The sequence below is a fragment of the Austrofundulus limnaeus genome, unplaced genomic scaffold (genome assembly GCF_001266775.1).
Source record: "Austrofundulus limnaeus strain Quisiro unplaced genomic scaffold, Austrofundulus_limnaeus-1.0 Scaffold31, whole genome shotgun sequence".
NCBI lineage: Eukaryota > Metazoa > Chordata > Actinopteri > Cyprinodontiformes > Rivulidae > Austrofundulus > Austrofundulus limnaeus.
Genome location: NW_013952433.1, coordinates 2,933,987 through 2,950,450, shown reverse-complemented (window position 1 = coordinate 2,950,450; position 16,464 = coordinate 2,933,987). Strand labels below are relative to the sequence as shown.

General features: G+C 40.6%; 4 protein-coding genes across 5 annotated transcripts in view; 2 read left to right on the top strand and 2 right to left on the bottom strand.

Annotated features, from left to right (window-relative positions):
- The window catches only part of cnot2 (CCR4-NOT transcription complex, subunit 2), a 9,072-nt gene extending 4,397 nt beyond the window's left edge, over positions 1-4,675 (bottom strand). Inside the window, exons 1-7 of the mRNA XM_014005617.1 lie at positions 4,559-4,675; positions 3,322-3,447; positions 3,163-3,235; positions 2,844-2,991; positions 2,591-2,773; positions 2,359-2,438; positions 1,042-1,164 (exon numbers count right to left, since the gene is read on the bottom strand). Coding sequence (XP_013861071.1) covers positions 1,042-1,164; positions 2,359-2,438; positions 2,591-2,773; positions 2,844-2,991; positions 3,163-3,235; positions 3,322-3,435 — 721 coding nt within the window. The 5' untranslated portion in view covers positions 3,436-3,447; positions 4,559-4,675. The remainder of the gene's footprint in view (positions 1-1,041; positions 1,165-2,358; positions 2,439-2,590; positions 2,774-2,843; positions 2,992-3,162; positions 3,236-3,321; positions 3,448-4,558) is intronic.
- A 965-nt stretch (positions 4,676-5,640) lies between these two features.
- On the top strand, positions 5,641-8,826 carry lrrc10 (leucine rich repeat containing 10). The gene is made up of 2 exons (XM_014005614.1): positions 5,641-6,331; positions 6,528-8,826. The coding sequence occupies exon 2, from the start codon at positions 6,647-6,649 to the stop codon at positions 7,496-7,498; it is 852 nt and encodes a 283-aa protein (XP_013861068.1). The 5' UTR covers positions 5,641-6,331; positions 6,528-6,646; the 3' UTR covers positions 7,499-8,826.
- An 811-nt stretch (positions 8,827-9,637) lies between these two features.
- On the bottom strand, positions 9,638-12,257 carry LOC106515691 (seipin). The gene has a single exon (XM_014005613.1). It carries the CDS (start codon positions 11,965-11,967, stop codon positions 10,684-10,686), a length of 1,284 nt encoding a protein of 427 aa, XP_013861067.1. The 5' UTR covers positions 11,968-12,257; the 3' UTR covers positions 9,638-10,683.
- Positions 12,195-16,464, top strand: part of fnbp4 (formin binding protein 4) — a 10,852-nt gene continuing 6,582 nt past the window's right edge. Inside the window, exons 1-10 of one of the 2 annotated variants that reach the window (XM_014005609.1) lie at positions 12,195-12,394; positions 12,861-12,932; positions 13,022-13,146; positions 13,569-13,734; positions 14,466-14,613; positions 14,772-14,868; positions 14,967-15,311; positions 15,539-15,728; positions 15,848-15,966; positions 16,048-16,152. In XM_014005609.1, the coding sequence (XP_013861063.1) occupies positions 12,271-12,394; positions 12,861-12,932; positions 13,022-13,146; positions 13,569-13,734; positions 14,466-14,613; positions 14,772-14,868; positions 14,967-15,311; positions 15,539-15,728; positions 15,848-15,966; positions 16,048-16,152 (1,491 nt within the window). In that variant the 5' untranslated portion in view covers positions 12,195-12,270. The remainder of the gene's footprint in view (positions 12,395-12,860; positions 12,933-13,021; positions 13,147-13,568; positions 13,735-14,465; positions 14,614-14,771; positions 14,869-14,966; positions 15,312-15,538; positions 15,729-15,847; positions 15,967-16,047; positions 16,153-16,464) is intronic. The other variant, XM_014005610.1, reaches the window with a different exon arrangement.

The window sequence follows — 16,464 nt, the reverse complement described above, 5'->3', positions numbered from 1 at the left end:
TCACTGAGAAAAATGGTGATGTGTCCAATGCTTATCTTACCCGCTCTATCTATCTATCTATCTATCTATGTGCTGTTTATACCTAAATGCTTGTTTAACAGCGGGCAGCCAGTTTGTTTGAATCCTCCTTCACCTCTATCCAGGAAGTGTTTACAAGTTCTGCCTTTTCGATCACCAAAAAGGCAGTTTTATTTTCCGTCGTCATATCACGCCGCATGCTTGTATTCCTAAACAAAAGCAGCTCTCACCAGGAGGAAATTTGCTGTCAGTCAATCCAAGAGTTAATCCACGGGCAGAACTCTGCTGACATTAAAATCATAAGCGTGCTGTACTCGCTTCTACCCGAACCACCGGAGAGGAGGTTCAGAGACAGAGCGGCTGTGGARCTCACTTGGAGAGATGCATTGTGTGCCGAGGCTGTCACTGTTAACAGTGAACACCAGAGGGCGCAATGTAACAGCTTTCTTTGAGGCACCGAAGTTAGAGTTGTGTTTCGGTCTGTTTACCTCCGATGATGTTCGCCCCGGTGCCATGCCRGAATYGAGTTTCCGTACCCAACCCTAGCTGGAATACAGATGTACAAGCTCCATCTCCAGCTTCTACCACTTATCTTTAGACAACGGGTTCAAGTGAGAGAACTAGACGTCCCTCACCCCAAGGACACTTTCCAGCTCCACCTGGGGGACCATAAGGCGTTCCCAGGCCATAAAAGATATGCAGTCTTTCCAACAAGTTCTGAGTCTGCCCCAGCTGAACTTGCCAAAATCAGATTCCTGAACCACCTCAACTGACTGTTTGATGCAAAGGAGCGRCTCTCTGAGCTAACCTGGATGATGGCCCTCCTCACATTACCTAGCCCATTTAAGCAGCTTATATTGCACTTTGGTGGCAAACCCTCAGAATCTACTGAGGTTGCAACAAAACTTTGCTTATTTTTTCACAATTTTGAGTCACAACTTTTCTTCATCTGTCACAGCCCAGTGAGATAATACCTTCACAGATATAACACACAGAGATGAAAACAAAATATTAATGACCTACCGTAAGGAGCCCGTCCAGCCAGTGGGTTGGGCAACGGTGCTGGATTTCCGGTTCCTTCTCTCCGATTCCGGTCTGCTAAAGCAGGGAAGTCTGACAGATCCAGTCCCATTACACTGTCYCCATCTGCAATAACAGGATAATACACTTTTACCTTCTTTTAGTTTATCAATGTGACAACTGTTTTTTTTTTTTCAATTCAAAAAATTGATTCATTTCATTTAAAAAATAGCGTACAATAAAAAAAAACAAAGAAAATACACAAATCAAAAATCTAAATAAAATGAAAGGTAGCAGAAGAAGAATAAATCTTATAATGTCTGCCCTTTTTATCCCCAGAATATAGTCAAACAAAACATAATTTACAAAACTGTAAGGTTGATATTAGGAATGTGTGATATGGCAAAAAATTCATATCACGATATACATTATGATGAGCGGCGGTAACGAAATATATCACGATATAAAACTTATAATAGAAAATAAATAAATCACACATTAATTGAGTGGAATAAATATGTATAGGTAAAAAAATTTAGACGTTAAAATTTCCTTTTTAAAGGGACACTTTAAAGTCTCCCATAAAAATCTAAATTTAAGGGAGATCTACCTGGTTAAATCAAATATCACCACACACACACACACAAACTTGTTTTTATATCCTTGTGGGGCCCGTCCATTGGCTTCCATTCATTTTTTGGTAATTTTATATCCTAACCCTGACCACAAACCCTAAGGCTAACCTCACAGGTACCTACCTGACCCTAAAACTAACCTAAACTCAATTCACACCTTGGTCCTAAACCCAGCCCTCACACCCAAAATCAGCCTCTGAAGTTGTGGGGCCCAGGCTTTGGGCCCCACAAGTAGCACCCGGAACCCACGATGCTGCGTTTTCCTTAAAACTGGGCCCCACGATGTACGAAAAACAAGGACACACACACACAACATACACACACACACTAACTTTAATCCATCCAATGGATGCAGATATCTATAATGTGCGGTTGACCGGTAGACAACAGATCTCTATCATAGGACAAATTTATATCGTTTCTACCGTATATCGTTTATATCAYGCATTCCTAGTTGATATTACAGTTTTATTATAGAGTATGAGTTATAAACATCCTGTAAAAGATTGATTTTTCATACGCATTTAATGGCAAAATTAATGGTTGTTTCATATCATAGAAAAAAAGTAGTTTGCTCTTGAAAGCAAAATGAAAAATTAAAAAAAAACATATTCAGTAAGAGATAACATATTAAATAAATGTTTTTTGTAAACTAGACATACCGCAACTTTACAACTCCACCAACCTGTGCCATTGAAGATGCTGCTTGCTAACGAGTTGTTCATTCCAAAAGCCTGATTACGGTTCATACCAAAACCAGACATGCTGCAAAGACAAAACAGAAGCAAAACAGAAGAGAGGAGCAGCGTACAGATGTTTATTCTTGAGATGAGAATTATAAGATTTAATCTTTGTTTTAAGAAATGTATATTTTTACAGCAGAATTCCACAAAATCAAATCAACAAGATATATCTACCTGCTTATGGTGCAGGGCTGRCGTGCTGGTTGCTGTTTGGGCATACAGATGATGCTGGGTGAGCTGCGGTTGGGGCTTCCAAGCCCTGAGCTGCTCATACTATTGGTCCTACTGCTTATTCCAATGCCTTGACCAACCTGAGAGTGATTCAGTATGTTCCTCGTGTTCATGGGTAACGTCCCCCTGTAAAACCAGCATCATGGTTRTTTCACTTTGACAAGACAAATGTTCCAAAAACAGCAACAACACACACCTGCTTGGTGATGGAGGTGTATGGAGGGACATGGTGGGAACACCTGTTGTTGGGGTGATATGACTTGGTAGTTGCGTCCCTTGTGTTAGATTTCGGTTTAACTGAGGTGTACTGTTTCCCAGGCTTCTAACGGGGAAACCGATTGCACCTGCAGCGAGAAAAACAAGAAGAAAGACAGGATAAACTCCTAAAACTGTCAGAAAACCAAGACAGGAATCTTTGCACTTTATGGTCATTTCACTTCAACTCATTGTCACACATTTTTGGTGACAACTGTCCTTTTTAAAAATAACGCATGAGGTTTTCTGCAAGCACTCACTTTGTGGACCGTACAAACTTGGACCAAGCTGTGACAGCTGACCAGACGACGACGGTGAAGGAGACGAAAGTATCTGGAATGAAAGATTTAAGAATGAAGCAGCATAGTAGGTAACAAGAGAAAAATACTGAACAACGTAGGCATGAGGTCAAAACTTACATCTTTGTCCGATCGATGTGGAAACATCGATGGCTGGTTGTAGTACATATCGTCAGAGAAGTCATTATCGATTACCTCGACAAAATCTGGAAATTTCTTTCTAGCACCAAACATGCCTTTTGTCACCTAGAGAAAGTGATAACTCTATTAAAACTGAAATCAGGGAAATAAAAAATAGATAAGAGACATAAGGAGGTCCTGGCTGCATCAACATTTTTCTCATTTTAATTAAACACGCTTATTTTGGTAGAATCTTTACATATGTTTCAAGCTGATTTACATAAACACACCTGAAAACAATGTTTTTAGGACAAGCTGCTGGTAACAAAGAGACTACAGATCAACTTTAAAATAGGTTATTATTGTCTAAGATGTGCAGACTCAACAGTGGTTCATCTCTTGAGATTAGGAGCCTTTTAATGCCAAAATGATTCACAGATCACAGATAGGCAGCTCAACAAACAGGAAAACTTTTTTTTCCTCAAAATGGTCAATTACTGAAGTAAAAATAACGACTAAATATGTGAAAAAAATCTTAAAGAGACTTCAGAAACCTCAAAGAAACATTACACAAGATCGCTTTAAAAAGACTGAAACAGCATTCTGGATAAATGGAAACAAAATAAAAAAAATTAACAGGGAACTATCAATATTTTTGCAGAATACTTGAGAAGTGTTGATAAACTTATAAATTTGGATAAAGATGTTGAACTTTCATAACAGAATAGTAGATAAATTTAATCAGAGCACCCTAAAATAAAATAGCTACGAACAAAACAAGTTGATCATCTTCAGATTGTGTTTGTGTGAGTTAATCTCAGAGTTTGATTGTGAATAAAAACAGCAGCAATGCTAACAGGTTAGCCAACACACTTGACGTTAAGAGGCTATGGTTAGCATGCTAGGTGCTCTGATAGCATAATTTGAGCCACTGAGATGGTCGGGGGAACATAACAACCTTTTAGTTACAAATCACTACGACTTAGCGATTAAGAAGCAGTCAATATATGGCTGTAATGAACCTCCTCTTGTGCTCGTATTTCTAGTCAGCTGTCTGTTCGCTCGGCTAACTTTTACGCTCCGCTCGCAAGCAAGCTGCAACAAACACAGCTAATGCTAATGCTAACGACCTGCTACGAATCGAAACGGAACCGAAACTCAACAAAAAGCTCCAGCTGGGAGATTACATTTCTAATAACTCGTTTGACATGAGTGTTAGTAAGTAAAATAACCCCACCGCATCAATTTCTCTTCGCTTCGTTAGATCCAAGATGGCTGTGTATACTTCCAGTCGAAAGAAGTGTAGCCTTTACTCTCTGACCTTCAACCCGCTGACCACTTCCGTACACAAACCTGAAGCCTGCGCAGACCGCGCGAGAATTAACCGCTTCATCTCTGTAGTGGTGTCCATTGATARATATCGACGTGAAAACATTTCACAACCCCAGCCATAACTTCATGTTCTGGTGTAAACATATAGTAGTGCACTTTAAATGTCACCATAATAACTTTAAAGGAAAAAAAAAACTTTAAAGGTCTTTTTATAAACATCTGATTGGTTATGTGATGATTAATGTGATATTTTTCATGCTATTTTGCATTATGTTTTGTTTAGAGGTAAATAATAATAATAATAATAATAATAATAATAATAATAATAATAATAATAATAATAATAATAATAGAAACTAAGATTGGTCCTTTACGCATTTGAGTTTTATCTTTATGATCTGCTGTAAAAAATGTATTTTAAGACATCATTCCAGTAGTTTATCACTTCTATGTGTGTTTAGTCTATTTATAAGACAGCGCAGATAATTAAGACCCGGGACTAATTGGTACTTCCTTGGTAAATTAAAACTAAATTAATTAAACTGAAATATATTTATAACGGTCACTGCCCAAATTAGAAAAGAATTAGTTCCAAGTATTTTAACCACAAATATGAGCTTTTCTGAGTGAATAAATTATAGTTGCATCCTCTGTCTGAGTTGTACTTGAGAGGCCCTGCCAGTGAGTGGAAGCAGGGAAGTGCTATAAATGGTGTTCCAGTGAGTGAAAGCAGACAGGGGTCAAGTATTGGCCCCTCTGATAAAGAAAACCAAATTCCTTTCCCTTTTATCTGGTTAGAAAATAAMCCTAATGACAACATACAAGATTGCATGGACAGATCCTACCTCCGGCAGGCCGAGATCACATGCAGCGGCTGCTCTATAAAGAAAGATGAGTAATAAACTTTATTATTATTATTATTATTATTATTATTATTATTATTATTATTATTATTATTATTATTATTATTATTATATAGAGAATTAAATCCTTATTTTGCAGTTTGTCTTGACTGAACAATTTTGAGCAAGAAGTATATCTCATAATCTTGTTTATTAACTTTGCTAATTAAAAAAGTGACATGCAGCACACTGAAAACTGCTGGGTTGTTTTGAAAAAAAAAAAAACTAAGTTGTTGGGTTAAAACTCTTGGACTGGTTTAACTAAATGTGTTGAAATGTTTGACCCAGTAGTTGGGTCAAAGATAGAACTTAGTTAAAACCACTCAGGTCAGGCTCGGTCCAAATTCGACCCAGCACTGGCTTACAAATTGACTTGTTTGTAACCCACCCGCTTTTAGTGTGCACAATAAAGCACATATCACACATTTCTTACAGACTCTGAAACACTCAGATTAGAGCAGAATATAAAGTATATTTGCTGTAATTTCATTCCTAATCTGCTGTTGTACTCCACAATGCCCCTCCCATCTTTTCTGTCATCCTGGAGAAGAAGGGGGGAAAGTCATTAGGCACAAATGGGGAGGAGAGAAACTGGTGGTTGCTATAGCCATGACAGTCAGGGCAGAGCTCCACACCACTGAGAGCTAGTGAGAGGACACCACCAGGGAGTATCAGCACAGGGAAGACAATACATTTGCAGCTCATTAAGTTGGATAAACAAATGGCAGACTGATGGATGCTGAGAGTCGTGGATATGAGCTGAAAGATCTCGGAAAGTATGTTCATAATTACTTTTATCCTTTTTGTTTGTTTTAAACCTGTGTGATAGTTACTTTAGTCAACATTGTGACCTTCGCCCATAAAATATTGAAATCACATTGTAGTCATGTGAAAGCTGGATCCGACGGCTACAAAGAGCTTTTGAATGGTTGCTAATTAGATTTTTTTTTCCATAAAAATCAATAAATACAGATGGGAGCTGGAGGAGCATTAATGGGACTTCATGAARCTCACTCAAAGATGTCTGCTTGAGCGCAACCCTCGTCTCGCACCGATCTAAAGTTGTTCACGAGAGGAACTGAGCGAGAGAGATGGGCAACGCCGTGCGAGGCATCGTCGCCTTCATCCCCTCTGAGCGCTGTCAGCGCTTCATGGTGGGGGACCTGAAGGAGATGCCCCCGGACCGAACTCTGGACCTGAGCGGCCGTCAGCTGCGCCGGCTGCCCGTCGCCGCCTGCGTCTTCGACGAGCTGGTGAAGCTCTACCTGAGCGACAACAGCCTCAGCAGCCTGCCCGCCGAGCTGCAGGGCCTGAGGAGGCTGCAGCTCCTGGCCCTGGACTTTAACTGCCTCGAGGAGCTCCCCCCGGCCGTCTGCAGGTTGTCCCAGCTCAGCATCCTGTACCTGGGCAACAACAGGTTACACTGCCTTCCCAGGGAGCTGCGAGATCTTAGGGAACTTACAACTTTGTGGCTGGAGACGAACTGCTTCACGGAGTTCCCCGAGGTTATCTGTGAGCTCACGAACCTGAAGACCCTGCACCTCGGTTACAACCTCATCCGCAGTTTGCCGAGCGGTCTGAAACAGCTGCAGGAGCTGCGGAGCATCTGGCTCGCGGGGAACCTGCTGACAGAGTTCCCACCGGTGTTGATGGAAATGCACTTTCTGGCCATTATAGACGTGGATCGGAACAGAATACGATGCTTCCCAAACCTGTCGCACTTGAACGGCTTGAAACTCATCATATACGACCACAATCCCTGCGTCAACGCCCCGGTGGTGGGCGAGGGAGCCAGAAGGGTCGGGCGCTGGGCCGACAGCACSGACGACGAACAGGAAGAGGACGGGACGAAAGCAGGGGGCGAGACGGCCGATGAGGCGGCGGAGGTCCAGCCTGAGGAGAAGCAAAAGGATCAGGAGCAAGAAGGAGAGCTTCAGCTGTGACGAGGGGCTCAGACTCAGACTGTCATCTGGTTTCATCCAAATACTTTAAAGTGCYTGTGACGTCAATTTTTTGTCACWAATTTGAATTCATTTTTGGAAAGACAACACTCATGACATGTTGCAAAACTATTTTTATGTTGCTGAGACGAACAGTCGTTGAGATACTTGCATGAGAAGTAACAGGAAGTGATGTCGAAGGGGAATGTCTGAATGTGAACAGAGCGTCGCTACAACTGCTAACAAGACAGACTGTAGAGAAGAATCTGATGTTTCTGCACATCATTTTGAATCACTACCAGACAGAGGTGAACAATCAAAAAATAATGTTTCAATAAACAAAGACCAGAGAGTTCTCTTTCTTAAAGAGTTCCCTTTTGATGTCACTTCCTGTTTCATTTTGGCTGAGCCAAGTTCAAAAGAAAATATGCCAGTTAAGGGACAAAATAGGTAAAAYCACKCGTATTATGTCAAGTTTCTTAAATATAAAGATGTTTTCTTTGACTTTGTATATTTGAAGAAYRYGCATGTCACAGGTACTTTAATGATTCACAAAAAATAAAACAGTTCTAAAACTGTGGCATGTACAAGATTAGGTTTAGACTTTTACTTAGCATGCCATGAACAAAGCCAAAGTTTTAGTCATTTTATCTTCAAGCGMAAGACGGATTTCTTGCAGTATTTTAATGTAATTTTACAAGTATTATAACACACGTGTAACAGCTGGTTTGTATTTTACTTGATAAATTCAGCAAAGTGTTTGGTTGTTTCTGTGCCATCGTGATAACATTAAGTCACAATTTGACACCTGGGAGTTCTCACGCACTGAGAATTGTTAAAAAGAACGTCAGTGCAGCCTGAAATAGCTCCGGTACCTGCTGAGACTAAAAACAGCCGAGGTTGGAACAGAAATGACGGATGGTGGAAGTCGCTGACTGCACTCTTTATCCTGACAAATGCATAATTCATCTGATGGATTGGAGCTGTGGTTTTGAATAAAGACTTYTAATGGACCTTAATATCATCACCAAAAGCTTCTGGTTAGAAAGAGATAATGAAGGCGGTTTTGTTTTCCCCCAGTGTACCAGGAAAGATGTTCTCTAAACAACAATAAGTGCCATTTTGCAGGATGTGATTGGAGGCGTTTTAGACCATTTTTTAACAAGACATTAAAAGTGTGGCAAATCTGCTTTATTTTGAAAATTTGGGATTTAAATTTAAAATTTATTTGTTTCCACTTTTTTCCTCAGCTTTGTGTTGAACACATTGGAAACTTTTTTTTTTGTGCTACCATAAAAGGGTTGGGCGATATTGGCAAAAAAAAAAAAAAATCACGATTAATTGTGGTATTTAGCCGATAACGATTAATATGACGATTAATCCCCTGAAGTCTCTGGACACCTGCATGTCCTTTTTATATGACCAATTTAAATCACTCTAGTGAGAAAGATTTGCTCTCCGTATAAATCTGTTCCAAATTGTGTCAAAAGTATAGACTTCAGGCTATACATCAATTTTTAAATTGTGTTGTTTGATTAAGTAAAACTGGGGTTATGATAAATAAAGGAACTTTTTTTAAAACGTTCATCATATTTGAAGCATAGAGGAGCACCGAATGGACTGACCAGAGACATCTGCAGTCAATCTGCCTGCTGGCATTAATCGTATGAATCGTCAAGTGCCAAAAAACAATCGATTAAAGATTTTCTGACGATTAATTGCACAGAGTATGATATTGCTCAACCCTATATCATASACAAAACCATGCATTTACAGCGTCATTACAAAATAAAATGGTTTTATGACTAAAAATCCTTCTAAYTTGTTGTGCAAACCAAGCTTTAGTGTGTGGACTTGTGTGTTGAAGGACAAAATCACATGATCTTTAATTGCAAACCTGTTCATTCAGCAYTATGAGTGAAATATTGGTCTAAAACTCTGACATCAAAAGAAGTAACATGCATTCCTTCAAGGAATGTTAGGCCTTTAATTTCAACAGTATTTATCAAATAAATCGGTTTCTTTGGAGACATCTCAAAATGTCATTGTAAATAAGAAGCTCTGTAAGTCTGCAAGTACGGGTGTTAAAGATAATTTCCAATCCTTTTAGCTAAAGATAATAATTCAATGAGAGACAGCTGCCACTAGTTTATTCTTTTATTCTTTTTTAATGCATAAATAAAATGTGCTCATGTATCTTCAGAAGAACCACCAATTCTTAGAATATCTTTGGTACAAAATATTGCATCCATAACATAACCTACCAAAAACACAACTTATCTTCAAAGCTCCTCTGAAGTTACGGGTTAAACACCACTAAAGACCTGCGTTGTTAGAACTCAGCTGCTTTAGCAACTGCATCGACTTCAAAACTCACCATCCTCGTTTTTCTCTACTCATTAAATACAGACACTTATGCACGAACCTACATAACTTAGCTAAAATGCTTYGTTTCTACTGGTAATGAAAAAAAAATTAACATTTTTAAAAATKTTAAACTGCAAAGTGACTGTGTAAATCTACACAAGCTTCACGTCACAAACTGATGCAGAACGTAAGATTTACAGGAAGAAACAAAAGGTATTTTTCTGTACCGACGTTTGTTTTTTTCTGGGAATTTGTAACAACGAACCTTTTTTTCTTGGACAAAATTTCCAATTTAAATCGCTCTGAAAAAACTTCTGATAAACGAGAAGTCACATGCTTTAGCAGTTTTGTTTCAGTTGCGCACCACCGAAAACCTCAAGCCGAACCACGTTTGACCTACAAGTGAAGAGAGTCACTGTCTAGAATTAATTTAGCATGAAGTCTTTAAAACTTTGCCCTATTTAATATTGAGCTGTGATGAGAGGAAATACCACCATGCAAACATCAAAATACAAGCAGGTTCAGCTGACTTAAACAAGGGTGTGTTGAATTGTTGGCAAATATCTGATGACATGTCAGAACTGGAATGTAACACCTCATGATATGAGCACCAGCAACACACAACTGGTACAAAAATAAGACTTGTAACAGTGCTTTCATAACAGAAAAACAAAGGTCGAGGTAAACTAATTTTTAAATAAAATAGTGCATGCATGTAAATGTCATTAAACTGTGGGGTTGTTTTAGTCTRTGATTGATGACCTGTGTTTAAGGTGCCAAAGATAGGAGTAGATATGCAACATTTATTATGCATAAATGATTTAGAGACTCATCCAAGGCCCGGGTCTCTGGCGAAGCGACGTCTCTCCAGACGGAGATGGAAGGCTCCTGTTTAACACGTCAGAGCTGTCGGTGTCCTCTAGCTCCTCAGAATCACGAGACTCTTCTTCCTTGTTATCCGGAGCTTCGGCCTCAGAGGCATCTGGCTTTACAGAGGGGTTCTCTGATGACATCTCCGCTAACGTGCCGTTTCCCTGAGGACCGCAGGTCCCATCCACGGATCCAATTTCTGCCGGAGCGCAGAGCTCTTTCTGCGAATTCTCCCTTTCCATTCGCTTCCGAGCCTCCTCTCTCCTCCTCTGGATGCGAGTGTTGTCTCCCATCATGACCCGGACTCTGACCTGATCCGGAGGCCAGAGCCCGCCCCATATGAACTGCAGGTAGCCGAACAGCGCGATGACGCTGAGGAAGGCGAAGTTGGTGGCGACGCCGATCACTGCGGACGTCAAGGGGAAGTTGTACAAAAGGTACCGTATGCCAGTGAAGTACGCATGGATGCGAAGCTGAGCCGAGTAGATCTGGACCTGTTTGGACTGGATCTGGAGGACTGCACCGACCGTGGGTTCATAGGCGTTTGTCTTGTAATCCGAGTGGAGCTCCACTTCTATGAGTTGCTTCTGCTCAGCCATGCCGGTCAGCAGGAGAGGAGAGAAGCACAAAGTGTTCAGGGTTTGCAGAAGGAAGGAGCGATAATGCAGCATCGTGGATCGACCCACCGTTGACACAATCTTCCCACCTCTGGTGTAACAAGACATCCTGACCATGAACATACCCAGCTGTTCGTTCACCGGAGACTCGGGCATCTCCAGCTCCAGTGACACTCTGTAAGGCTGACCATTAGCCATCACCTGGTCTCTCTCATTCCTCATGAATGAGATGTTGGCTGTGGGGAAGGAGCAGAGACCTGGCTGCGAGGCATCGCAATCAGAGGTGTAGTAAAAGTGCACAGGAGTGGAGAAGCTCACAGTGGGCATGTAGGAGTAATAGAAGCTCCCGTAGAGAAACACAGACACCCAGAGCAGCAGAACCAAAGCACAGAGCAGGATGGCGGCCTGGAGTAATGTTCGCCGGGCTTTGAGGAGAGTCACAGCCGCTACATCCTGCAGCCAGTGAAGAATCGGTCCCATCGCGGCCCCCATCTTGTCTGATCCGCTACTGGTGCGGGCTTTTGGTCCTCCTTGGAGCCCTGTGAACTGCTGACTCTGTGGTGGATCCTTCAACTCCGGCATCAGTGGGTGGCTCTGCTCAAGAACCGCAAAATCCATTTTCCTCACCTCCCATGTCAGTTTTGTTTAGCTACGCCCCGGCTGCTCACCTAAACAGACCCTTTTACTGTTGCTTAGAACCACCAACCATAAGAACTTTTCGAAATACGTATGAATATTCTGGCTTATTTGAGGATTCACGCCTTCTACAGCCATTAGCTACTTAGCTAACGGCAAACAAAAATATGACCCCGTGAACCGGAAGTTGTTAGCCGGAAGTTCCTTTTTTTTTTTTTTTTGAGTGTGCCTGCCTCGAACGGAGTAGCTGAGCGTGAACGTTAGGAACACTCCATCACAATAGTAATGGGAAAGAAAAGTCGCCTCGCAGGAGGAGCCGTCGGCCGGAGAACGATCCTACAGCTCTCTCCTCCCGGGAATCGCGGTGGGATTACAGGAGAAAGGGAAGAAGCGAACTCAGGATCCGATGGTACTGTCCGCAACATGTTAGCACAGTTAGCGTGTTAGCTCAGGGCTAACTGTCGGAGCTAAAAGGTTACATCCTGAAAAATGGACCATCTTGTTTATAAAAAGATAAATAAGTTTATATGACCGGAGTTTTAGTCTACACTGGGTGCAAACCGGTTCATAAATTGCGTACTTTTATTCTTCTCTGATTAAAACTGCCATTTTAAAGAGTATCGTAAAGGCTAGCGTGCTAAGCTAGCGATTAAAAAAAAACACAACTCTTGTAGTTAGCAGGCCCGCTAATAGAACAATAACAAAGATCAGGTTCAATCAACCAAAACCTAATTAACACAAATGTTGTATGCATTTAGAACGAATGTAAGCCAATAACCTAAAAGGTTATCTGTTTCTAGCCATGTGAATGTCTGTTAAGGTTGTTGTCAGCTACAAATAACATTTAAACCTTATTATTGACTCTTTCTGAGCAGATGAACAGGACGGTGATGGACACAGATTTGTGAGACACACCAGCCTGAAGGCACCAACAGTAAAAGCCACAGGTAAGTTAAAACTATTCAAATATATGCTTCTCGTGAAACACGTTTTTTTTTACTGAGTTGAACAAATTTGTATTTCTTTTTTCATTTAGAGGGTTTGTCATTGCTTGGGGCCTATGAGGACAGCGACGAAGAGGATGCTGCAAACCGTTCAGCTGCTCATTCTCAACAAAGCCAGCCTGCGGACATCGACAGTACATTGGCCAATTTCATGGCTGTGAGTCCAATGTGGTCATGATGGGTTGCTTCATGCTTTTTAGTATCTTTTATGTAAGAGTTTTTTGTTCAGTTCAGCAAAGAAATAAATGCAGCTCTAATCGAGTTGTTTTCTTGTAAAAATTAGGTTAGTACTAATTATTAACCTTTTGATGATTGTCACAAATAGGTTCATAGGTCTTATTGGTCATTGAAGAGCTTTTCCAGTTTTATGTTAAGTTTTACACTGTCAAAGTGGCAGAACTAATTWAAAATCACATCCAAAACAATCACCTTGTATATAATATCAAATATTATGTATTTAAGTTGTGATGCATGCAAAAACACATACATTTGTATATTCAACTAAGCTTAGAATGCAGTTTTCTGTGGAAGAAAATGTATTAACCCAACCCATGTTTGTTATAATTTCTGGCACTCTAGGAAATCGATGCAATCACAACTCAGCCAAGTACAGATGATGCAGCAGCTCCTGCTCCAAACGCTGCCCCACCCAAACCTGAAAGTAAAACTCAGCAGCCAGCGGAGGACGGACAGGATCAACAAGGCACAGATTTTGAGTACAATACACAGTACTCATTAGCTGGAGGTAACTGTCATATCTGTTTTTTCAGAATAAGTGTATAGTAGGTACCATCATTTCAGCTAAAGTTGTTTCACGTTGCAGATACCTTAGTTAAACAGCAATAGCTGCCAGGTGTTGTGTTTTTCAAACCAGTGATTTTGACATTTACCCCTAAAACATATTTTATTGACCAGGTGTTAAAGTCAATTCAGATCTTGTTACACAAAAGCTATTTTTACTTTTGTTTTCCCACAGCCAATCACAGACTGCAGACAAGTATTTATACAAGGTGCTGCAAAGAAAATAACACATTTTTGAGTTTTATAGTAACAATAATCCTTGCATGATTTGTAARTCATTGCAGTCACTTAACTTTTGCCTGAAGAGAGTGATTGGGAAAGCTGGTTTATCTGGTGTGAGGAACACAGTTCACAAACCCTGATTTTAAAAAATAAAACATTTGAGTGTAGAGAAACAAAAAGAATATTAAGCTCTTCTACTAAACCAACTCGTATTGAAATTGAAGCTCAAGATTTTTATTTTCAACAAGAACTGGTGTTGTAATATCTGCTTTCCTGAGCCAGAGGGTTTGTGGTCAAAACAGTACATTTTATAATCTGAATATGTTTTCACTTTTTAAAGATTCTGCTAATTGCTAAACTTAATTGGCATATAGAGTTATTGTGAGAAGTCGTTAATAAATTACRCCGCCGTTTGTTTCAACACAACTCAAAGTCTGTGTCCTTGTTTTCCAGTGGGTGTGGAGATGGGCGACTGGCAGGAAGTATGGGACGAGAACTCTGGTTGTTATTACTACTGGAACACTCTGACCAATGAGGTGTCTTGGGAACTGCCAAACTATTTAGCTGATCAGGTGCAAAGCCTGGGTCATTATGCAAACAGGTAGGAGATAAACTGCATCTTTATGTTTGAAACATGCAATAACACGTTGTTATAACGTAATAACATGTTAATAAATGATGCTTTTCAAATTCTTTATTTTAATTCTAATAGAAGAATTCTGCTTGACAATGGAGTGTTTTATTTTTTTGTATCACCAGCGTCAATGGAAATGGCTCAGCCCACACAGGTTATTATACCGAGAAAAATCCTGCTCCTKCCACAACGCCAACAGCCCCAGTGGAAACCAAAGTGAAGGCAAGTTTCATTTAGGTGTGCGTTATTGTGAGTCTTGTTTCTGTGTTTTTCACAGACCCGCCCATCTAAGTTCAAATATACTTGTGTTTGTCTAACAGGAGGTAATAGAAAGTGTTGTAGGTCTTACAAGTGAGGAGGAGGAGCGCCAGGGAGTGGCTGCGTCCCTCCTCGGTCCACTGATCCCTTCTGAAGTTAAAGAAGCAGAGGAAAAATGGAGGAAACGGTTGCTTAAAGGTTTGGATGAAACAGAGAACAGTTTGGATTCTGACGGAGAGGGTGTAAAGCCTTCTGGATCCCCTTCTATACCCTTTCTGGATTTGGACTCCGCCATCACAGTCCAGAAAGATGCTGGCACCAAGAAGATGTCGAGAAACAACTCTGATTGTGAAGACGAGCCAGAGGAGGACACAGTGGACCTGGAGCTGGCTCTAGAGAGGAAGAAGGTGGGGAATTTAATGGTCTTAAAAACTGTCAGGGRTTATTCTGAAGCTGTCATTATCTCTTAATTATTTTGACCACTTGATTTATGTTTGAATGAGATTGCTGATCTTATGGTCATTGTTTTGTCAAACTTGCATTAGTACCTTATTTATCTACCTATACTGCTCTTTTTCTGCACAAAGTGAGAAATGACCTGGATGTAACTCTATGTTAACATCTGGTTCTTTAGGCTGAGCTTCGGGCGCTTGAAGAGGGTGACGGSAGTGCAGGGGGCTCCAGTCCAATGTCAGAAGCTAGTCAAGAAGCTGCTGGAGCTCTTGGTCTGCTACAGAAGAAGAGGTGGAAAACTGTCTTCCCGTGTGTTGCCAGCCCCGATTCTAACAGCCAAGGCTCAGACTTACTGGACAACACAGAGCCGGGTGAGTTGAAGTGWTTACACAACTGTGGAGTCACATGCATGATGGTATTAAAAAGACAACAKTATTTAGAATTCCACTTTGTTTTTGCTTAACTGGGTACCTTTATTGTGTGTTTTTAGCACCTCCTAAAGTCTTAGAAGGTGTTGCAGAAGAAGAGGACAGGGAGGTAGAAAAGTCTGAGGATTTATTGGTTCCAAAAATTCTCGTCAAAGAAGAGGAGGAGACCCCTGAGCTAAAGGTAAGCTCCGCTATCCCACTATAAACAGATGCTCTTCTTTTCCCTGTAGAACATATTAATATTGTAATGGTAAAAATGTAGTTTCAGATTGGAGAACTGGCTAACACCTTAACAAGCAAGATGGAGTTCCTGGGTATAAACAAGAAGACTATCTCAAATTTTCACTTACTTCTGCTCCAAACTGAGGTGAGAGAATAGTTCATTTTTTACATTTCAGTTCAGCCATCTCACTGTGACTTCTGAAATATTTAGCACTTGGTGTCATTTAATTTAGCAGTATTTAATATTTAAAATTCTCATAATTATCCATCATAAATTGTCCCTCTGGAAATATATAGTAATTACTTTTACATCTTGCTCATCTTTTCATGGAATTGTGTAGTTTTTTTTGTCCCTATATTCTTTCCTTTTTTTGGGTTCATCTTACCCAGCTGTGGGCAATCCTGGTCCTCGAGGGCCGCAGCCCTACATGTTTTACATTTTTCCCTGCTCCAACAC